Below are 9304 nucleotides of genomic sequence, written 5' to 3' on the forward strand. Positions count from 1 at the left end.
TCTCACCATAGACTGATAATTGCCAGCTTTAGTTTCGAGGATGTTTTTTGTTTTTTTACTGGGAGGGATCTTTCTGTAGTTGATTGATTCTATTAATTATTGATCAAAAATGCATGGAATATGCATAGGACTATAGCTTCATTGCTTTAACCACAAAGTACAACAGGAAGTGTTGTGGAGTCACTGTAGCTTGTATACATGCAGTAATAAGATACATACAGAATATGTAGTCACACACTTCACTACTTCGTACATGTGCAAAGCAGTTAAGTGTGTTCATCAGTTTATATCTGAATGATGTGCAGTATCAGAGGAGTTTGCAAAAAGGTCGCGTAGCATCAATCGAATTCTAACAAACGTCAAGGTTACTGCACATGAAAATCTCAAGTACAAAAGCAGTGATGATAAAATGAACAAGCAGCAATCAAATTCACTCCTGAAAAAAAAAAAAAAACTAAATGCACATTGAGAAATATGACTTACAATCTACTGCTGCTTGATGAAATGAGACTGAAATGAAGTGATTTGTTGTCTGATGAAGTTAGATTTCGACTACGGACAGGCAATATGACTGTAAGTCATGAATGTAACCGAGAGTCAGGAGACCCACATGCCATGTGAATTAAAGGAACAGCGTTTAAGCCATTGTTGATTTGAAAAGTCACATGTAGACACAGCACTCTTCAAAGAAATGAGCATAAGAGACCAATGACCCACCTGGTTTTGTGCATTTCTTCATACCAGTTAGGATGCCGTCTCCTGCTATTGCTCTGGCCTTCCTCCCCCTCCTGCTGACACTTATCATCAGGTACCGTTACTACTTTGTGCTGTTCTATCGGGCTGTCCTGGTCAGGATATGGAAGGACTGTGTTACCGGTCTGAGCAGAGAGGAGCGAGTCTTCCAGTATGTTCTCACTCATGCCACCCCCGGAGACCCTGACAGCATCCTGGATGCATTCGATGCCTGGTGCAGCAAGGTGGAGTACATCAGCAACATTGGACCTAAAAAAGGTGGGGGCATAGCAAAAAGGTTACCTTTAAAGAGAGGTTATATGTCTATAGGTATGATTTCACATCTTTTTCTTCCTGGACTGTATGTGTGTAAAGGGAAGATCCTGGACCGGCTGCTGATGGAGCAGAGCCCTCTTACAGTGCTAGAGCTGGGTGCCCACTGTGGGTACAGCACTGTACGGATCGCCCGAGCTCTTCCCCAGGGTGCAAGGCTCTACAGCTTAGAGATGGATCAGAGGAATGCTGCCATCACTGAGAAAGTCATCCGTCTGGCAGGTTTTGATGATGACACGGTGAGAGAGCTTAAATTCCTAACAACCTATTTACAAACATGCCTGAACTTTCAATCCAGTTCAGGTTTTGGTTCAAGCTTCTGAGGCACAGCCAGAGTTCCTGTCCTGGGTGGCCCAAGTGGGGCTTTGACTTCATTCAGGGCTGGCATGAAAAGCATATCTTCCATGCTTGATATTATGTCAACCATGGTTTAGGATTATGAATTGCCCATAGGGGGCCCATGCTGCCACAAGTCACCTCCCAGATAACAACAAACAAGCCGTGCGGCTGTAACCATTATTGTTTTTTACATTAGGCCTATTTTCTGAAACATTTACATTTCATGAATTAGTTGTGAAAACTTAAACACCAATGTGACATCCTAACTGTGTGTTTTCCAGGTGGAACTGATTTGCAATCCATCTGATGAGGTCATCCCTCGGCTGCGCTCTGAATATGGTTTGGAAAGGCTGGATTTTGTCTTCATGGATCATTGGAAGAAATGCTATGCCCCAGATTTACAGGTGACTCGAATAAATCATCAGAAAGGACAGTTACAGTTTAAATAACATTTATTAATTTCCAAGCTAGAGAAGCTTTTATCTATTTGAAGGTTGACGTAGTCTGTTTCTATGTAGTTCATATCCTCCCTACGTTCGCCTAGTTACGTTCCTATACTTCTGTGTGTGTTTCAGATGCTGGAGGGCTCTGGCCTTCTGGGTAAAGGGACCATGATTGTTGCTGACAATGTGTTGTTCCCCGGAGCTCCGAAGTTCCTGAGATACATTCGCAAGAGCGGTCTGTACAAATGGAAGGTCCACCGAGCCACACTGGAGTACAGCAAAGGCATCCGAGACGGGATGGCCGAGCTGGTATATGAGGGAATCAAGTAGATCCTGCAAACTGGGGTATCATTAAATGGGTTTTCATTTTAGAAGTGGCAAGGGATGAATTAATCATGTTGAAACTTTTTTTTTAAAAGCTAAATGTTTAAAAGAGATGTTAAGTCTTTCCTGAAAAGTTCCATTTATGTATTCTCTATTTCAGAGATGCACTGTATCATAACTGATAGAACTGCATGCTTGTATTTGACTGTCACATAATACTGGTCTCAATGAAGAAATGATATCCACTTTTTTAGTCCTGCCGTGAATCTTTGTTATTCATCACAAAAATGTCATTAGAGTGAAGTTACTTTCTAATAAAAGGCCTTATTTATTGAAACATTACAACTAAATGTGTAACAAAAAAGAAAGCAATGAGCAAGTTAAATATGTTGTGCTAATTGAGCCAAATGACACAATATTCAGAGGTTTTTAATAAAAGTTCTTGATGTTTTATACTGAAAACTGCTGTAAGTAGCTGATATATTTTTCAAATATTTCCAGATATTGAATTTTGAAATTACACAAAGTGAACTGTGTTTTTTTTTTCTTAAATACAATCGAGTCAAAGATCGATTTTATTTGTACATGCTCTGTTGGTGTCTGTACTTTGGCATTAAATGTGGGTTCTTTGTTTTTTATAGGATTTAAATAATGTAAATTAGGATTATGCAGATTTTATCCACTAATAATTAGTACTGTCAGTACAGGATTTTAAAGTTATGTATTAGGAACACTAGTAAGCTTTAATCCAACACAGATCATTTTCTACCAAGTTCCTTTTGTGTTTCATTTATAAGAAACATGAGAACGGAAAGCAGAAAAAAACAGCTCCATCAAACTGAATAAGAAAAAAAGTGGACACACTTATGTCCTGAGGATGAGTGTGACCAGTCTCCATTCATTATATTAAAAAACGTGTTTATTTCAATATAAACATTTAAAGCTTTAGTAAAAAAAAACTTTGTCTTAAACACAAGAGAAAGTCATGGATATGTAATGTTTTTACATTTCAATCAGCATTTTTCAGTTGAAATGGCTTTTACTTTAAACTTTTTACTTAACATTAGAGCATATTAAAAGCATTTTATCAACCTAATAGTGCAAGTTTTAAAAAAAAAACCTGATGTTTGTAACTAGAAATATGCAAGGTAATGTACACGTGGAACTGGATTGGATAACATAGTGAAGTTTCTGCAAGTCACCTGAATAGGTAACATATTGTTTAGCTGACTGAAGTGTTGTCTGTGCTCAGTCAGCTGTTCGGAGGAACTCAGAGTAGCGGCACATGACTCACTACATGACATGGTTAAAGTTTAAAAGGATGAGCAGGTTGATGCTTACTGCTGCCACTGTGTGGCTATGTGTTCAACTGGTTAAAGTAGGCGCCTGTGTGTGTGTGTGTGTGTGTGTGTGTGTGTGTGTGTGTGTGTGTGTGTGTGTGTGTGTGTGTGTGTGTGTGTGTGTGTGTGTGTGTGTGTGTGTGTGTGTGTGTGTGTGTGTACCCATCATAGAGCATTCACACTAAGAAATGCCAAACAGGACATGCACTCACTGCTCAGGTGCCTGAACATCTACCTGTGCTACTGTTTTAACTGCTCCCACTTTGTAACAATGTGATTGTGTGGAGAAACACACACAGCCAAGTCCAACAATGTTCAGAGTCTTCATGGCCACCACCCTCCAAGATCACATGGTACACACTTTGAGTCTACGTTTCTCTTGTCCTGTTCACACAGATAACAAAAATATCTACATCCAAGACTAAAGGGGTAGCTTTCAAATTATACGTGTGTGGCAGGTATCCTGTGCCATACAGCTTCATGGAGACTAACATAGTCTTTTGTCTCATATCATCCACTGGTCTTGGTCCTGGTCTGGTCCCTCCATGTCCACCTGACAGAAAGAATTAAAGATTAAAGGCGTGTGTTTCCTTGCTAGAGGATGCAAAACAACCCTTTTAATTATTAAGAGTCATTTTAGCGCTTAAGATGAGACAATCTACCAGATTTAAGTAAACTTTTGGGGAATTCACACATTTAACCTCTTAGGGCTGTCAGGTCAATGTCGCTGTAGAAATTCCTACAATCTAGTTGACTTCAGACTTTAACTGCATTGCTTTATTGGCGGGCAAATACTCTCTTTCTAATCATACTCTAAAGCACCTCATTGATTTCGCCGTCATCAGGTGACTCATTGTAGTCATTCATCTCATCCATGTCTTGCATGTCTTCTTCATCTTCAGAGTCTTCCTCACTGTCCTCTTCGTCCTCGTCATCCTCTTCTTCTTCTTCATCATATCCTGCCTGCAACATAATACATTCAGAAGACAGATTGAGGGAGCGATGCAAGCACAGTTTTTCATTTCTATAATGGCATTTTATTTATTGTAGCATTTATGTTGTCTTTAAGTTACACACCGAAACATCGAAAATAGGTTTCCCAATGGGCATCAGGTTGTTGTCTTTTTCAGCAATGCTCTGTAGCTGAGGTAAATAAAAAGGGGGACATGTGAAAATACAAGAAAGAAGACAGTGAGTAGTAAGTCTGTTTCAGCAGCAAAAAACAAAAACAAAAACAAAACAACAGTATTTTACCCAGGTTTGGTGCTGCTGCTCCTGCTGGTGCAGCTCGGTCTCGTCCACACAGGGTCGGTCAAGGTTGAACCATAAGGATTCAGTGATCCGAGGGAAGAGAGAGGGGAACAGCGTGGACATGACTGAAACATATATATATATATAAAAACAACAACAAGCAAAGGGTGAGCCAAAACTCAAAGCCTGCGAAAGGTCGCGTGGGTGGTACTGAAGTACTGGTCTTCTTGTTTTAAAACACAACTTTTGTCGACTCAACGATTACTCTTAGAAAATAAAACACAATAAATATTAATATTTTAACCGTAATCAAAAGCGAAATTATATCTTACCTTATAGTAAGCCCTGGTCTGCCTGTCGTTCAAGCTTTTCAAAATTCAAAACAAAAAGCATAACCGGAAACGGAGAGTGTTCCACTTTAATATTTCCGGTCTCCTGTAGACTGGTGTGTTTTCATAAAGGTTCCGCATTGGAGACGCGGTTCGTTGCTTACAGAAATGTTCACAAATTGGCCTCTGTGTTGATAAGGACGACTAACTATATATTCGCTGATGTATCAATGGTATTAGCAGTAGCCTTTATATGCCGATAAACTTCTATTAGCAGCGTTGGTAATGCAAGTCTGCCTTGTTTGTTAAAAATGTAAGCTATTAATTGGATTGTATAATAACATATGTATCTGACAACTGTGAGTGAACTGAACAGTTCAGCTAATTTGCAGCCCACGTGAACATGGTTATTATGTTTAAGTTTCAGATGAATCATGAATCAGGTGACCAACAATACAGGTGCAGCAGAAACTTATCTTAACTGCCAGCTTTTTACACTTCTTATTACATTGAAGGTCACAATGCCATTTCACACAAAAGGCCAAATCACGTGTGTGTGTGTGTGTGTGTGTGTGTGTGTTTGTGTGTGTGACAAAGTTGTCTGAACCTTGAGACAAGACCAACCTTGCTCTCAGTAAGACATTATAAAACAGATTATCAAATACACACCACCTGTTAGAATTGTTTTCTCTTTATCTCAAACACACACACACACACACACACACACACACACACACACACACACAAGGATGACTTTGGACTTTGGATGGGTATTAGTTCAAAGTGTGTCAAGTTCTCACACTCCACTATCACACACTCATGCATAGGCAACATCGGGAATAGATGTTTGTTTCTTAACTCCTGTGAAGCATTAAAGAGGGAACAGCAGATTCAGGTTTTAAGGATCAACTCTTTCAGAAGGACTCATCACAGAATCTAACCAGGTACAGTATAGCTATTTTTGTATTCTATGTTTCTTCTTTTTGTTGCGTTCTTGTTTAATTCAGGTGAAATGCTCATAATACACATAGTTTATCTATAAATATGTGTCTGTATAAACACCTAATTTTCCATATTTCTAATCATTAGCTATGAAGAAATGTGAGAGAGATTAATGAAGAACTAGCCAAGAGAGGAAAACAGAAATCTTAATCACTAGATACAGAATCCATCAAAGATTATGATTTCTGGGGGAAACATTTCATGTTTTTGGACAATTTTTACATTTTGTTTTGTTAAAAAAAAATGCTTTTTTCATTAAGAGTGTAGAATCAAGAATATAACAAGTGAAGGGAATGATTCAAAAAGCACTTTTACTTTTGCATGCTTTCATATAGAAGCAAAGCAATTAAAAAAACAATTCTGTGTCCTTTACTTTACATGCAAATATTGCATGTAAAAAAGTTACAAAGGTGGACAATACTTTTTTGTTTGACTCATTATAGATGTATGTTGACTGTGTCTTTTTCTTTTTCCAACTTCTTGATAGACTCATAAATAAATCCACACTGATGTATATTTTAATGCCTTCCCTGCTATACAGCCATGTGGGTTGCTCTGGCCTTGTTGCTAGCCCTGTCCTGTGGGGCTTTTTCTCAGGATAAACTAAACATGTGTATGGATGCAAAACACCACAAAGTGTCACCTGGTCCTGAAGGAAAACTGTACCTTCAGGTAATTAGTAGCTTACTTTGGTGCCAAAATGTCGAAGATATTAACAAAATCATGTAATATTATTGTGTTGTCCAGAATTGATGAACATATTGTACACAGCTGACTCAGAGACAAAAAAAACATATACGACAGACTATATTCTATTACTTTTTTCCACAGTGTGCTCCATGGAAAGACAATGCATGTTGTACTGCCAACACCACTGAAGAAGCCCATGACGATAACTCCTACTTGTACAACTTCAACTGGAATCACTGTGGTGTCATGAGCCCCAGGTGCAAGAAACATTTCATCCAGGACACTTGCTTCTATGAGTGCTCACCACATTTGGGCCCCTGGATACAAAAGGTAACATGTTGTCTGTTGTTGCGCATTTGATCTCTCTCAGTATATGTGTGCTTGCAACACTAGAGGGCAGCATAAGACCTCAAAGTAGTAAGCCAGAATGATTTAAAATACTTTGAAGTAATCGCAGTTATTAGAATCTAATAACTTTTTTTTTTTTTTAAGAAGAGGGACTTTGTAGTGTTCTCCTGTTAAATCTGTAAGGACATTTATAACTCAACAGACAGATCTTACAAATCAGACAAACTAATATGATGTAGTTGCTATATGTTGTTTGAAGGTTGATCAGTCCTGGCGCAAGGAGCGTATTTTGGATGTGCCTTTGTGTAAGGAGGACTGCCATGAATGGTGGGAAGACTGCAAGTATGACATGACCTGCAAAACTGACTGGCACTACGGATGGGACTGGACCTCTGGTATGCATGCACAGACACACACATCCATTCAAACAAACAAGAGGCTAAATAGACACAGACCTTCTTACATTTTTTATGTAATCATAAAATAAATTCATATAGTTTGCATATATTCCCACACCTCTACAAACAAACTTTCAACACAATGCAATTACCCATAAAAGCATTGACATCTTTCATTACTGAGTGTAAGGACGTTTCTGAGACTGTTTATGATCATCTACAGTATAAAGTCCAAAATGATCTTTCTCTCTCTCTCTCTGCCTGTCTCTCCGTCCTCTTCAGGTAATAACAAATGCCCCATTGACAGTAAATGCAGAAAATGGACGGATGTTTACCCCACACCCAAGGATATGTGCGAACAAATCTGGTCCAACTCCTACATTTATACCACCCACTCAAAAAGCTCAGGCCGCTGCATGCAGCTCTGGTTCAATGGGACAAACCCCAACAGGATGGTGGCAGACTACTACCTGAACAGTGCTCAACAACACCAACGCTTTGCCCTGATATCACTTCTCTTTATGGCTTTCACAGCTTTATTTGTAATGTAGTGTAATCGTATCCTGCCCCTTCCCCTCTGCATTCATTTCCATGTTACAGTTTCAGGGGAAAAAAATGTTTACCATTAACATTTTACTGTTCTTCAAATTCTGCTCCATGGTTGGTTTAACATATGACGGAAGAATGTGATTCTCATACTTGTTATTTTATCATTGTTATTATTTTAACCAAAAAATCCCTCTGTGTTGCATCCAATTGAACAAAACTCATATTATCCTGCATTTAATTATTATTTACATTGTTTTTTGTCTGATAGTTTCTTGTACAGCCAACTACAAAGTATATGTCTATTACTCTAGATTATGACATTTCAACATAATATGAATAAACAAGATCAAATTAAGCCATTCTGGAAACATGGCATATTGTTTTCTTCTTCGGGATAGAAACAAAAGAACTTGAAAAATAAAGCATGAACACAAATAACCCAGTACTAGTTTAAACATCAATATGCAAAGGAAGGCAGCACAGCAGTTTTGTGACTTGGAAAATTGTAGCAGATTTGCAAATCTGTGTGGGTAAAGTATAAAAACTAGAATAAACCTTGGCTTCTCAACAGGGCATGAAGGCACATGCAGCATATTGTATTACCGCACAGCTCTGGCATGATATTTATTCTAATTACAAACGACGGATCAGTTTAATAACCCCTTCATAACCTTAATAGCCAGTGAAACTGACCAAGGACCTGGATCCAGAGAAAAGTTTTGGCTCCTGTAATCATTTTGTCATATGACCAACCTGGGCCAGCTAGTGGTTAGGGGGCCCCACTGCTTGGTAATTATGGAGTGGAGCCTTCAGTGTGTGTAAGTGTGGGTGCCACGTCTGAATGTGTTCCATCAGATCTCTTGTTGAAACCTTGTGATTGGTTAGCTGCAGTGATGCGACCAGGAAGGACATTGGTTGATGAAGATATAATTCAACTCTTGCATGCTCTGGGTTGTTATACTTGAGGCTTGTGATGACTGGTGTCATGATTTTAAAAAGACACAGCTGGACAGCTGGTGCAGTCAACAGTATCCTATTGGAAGATGTGGCTTTACCTTCTGATGGACATCAAACACATCAGAGTGCTGCTCCACTTCTGATGCTGAAAAGAACGTCCTTCCTGATCAGTCTTTCCTGTCTCATACCGATGCGCTGTATCTAACACTAAACAAAAAAACACAGTAATAATCATGGGTTAGGATTGTGTGATTTGGCCATTTAAGTGC

At 38.9% G+C, this 9304-nt stretch overlaps 3 protein-coding genes across 3 annotated transcripts; 2 read left to right on the forward strand and 1 right to left on the reverse strand.

Moving 5' to 3' along the window:
* Window positions 1-749: 749 nt before the first annotated feature.
* tomt (transmembrane O-methyltransferase) lies at window positions 750-2578 on the forward strand (the record flags this gene model as incomplete). Its single annotated transcript, XM_079354532.1, has 3 exons — window positions 750-1304; window positions 1686-1808; window positions 1980-2578. The coding sequence occupies 3 exons, from the start codon at window positions 750-752 to the stop codon at window positions 2175-2177; spliced, it is 876 nt and encodes a 291-aa protein (XP_079210658.1). The 3' UTR covers window positions 2178-2578.
* A 502-nt stretch (window positions 2579-3080) lies between these two features.
* anapc15 (anaphase promoting complex subunit 15) lies at window positions 3081-5198 on the reverse strand. The gene is made up of 5 exons (XM_079353280.1): window positions 5095-5198; window positions 4766-4887; window positions 4589-4654; window positions 4334-4474; window positions 3081-4064 (listed from the first exon to the last, which is right to left on the reverse strand). The coding sequence occupies exons 2-5, from the start codon at window positions 4883-4885 to the stop codon at window positions 4017-4019; spliced, it is 375 nt and encodes a 124-aa protein (XP_079209406.1). The 5' UTR covers window positions 4886-4887; window positions 5095-5198; the 3' UTR covers window positions 3081-4016.
* Window positions 5199-5838: 640 nt separating this feature from the next.
* folr (folate receptor) lies at window positions 5839-8433 on the forward strand. The gene is made up of 5 exons (XM_079353640.1): window positions 5839-6035; window positions 6635-6765; window positions 6925-7113; window positions 7391-7526; window positions 7812-8433. Exons 2-5 carry the CDS (start codon window positions 6637-6639, stop codon window positions 8078-8080), a joined length of 723 nt encoding a protein of 240 aa, XP_079209766.1. The 5' UTR covers window positions 5839-6035; window positions 6635-6636; the 3' UTR covers window positions 8081-8433.
* The last annotated feature ends 871 nt before the right edge of the window (window positions 8434-9304 follow it).

This window comes from Symphodus melops, assembly GCF_947650265.1.
Source record: "Symphodus melops genome assembly, chromosome: 10".
NCBI classification, from domain to species: Eukaryota; Metazoa; Chordata; class Actinopteri; order Labriformes; family Labridae; genus Symphodus; species Symphodus melops.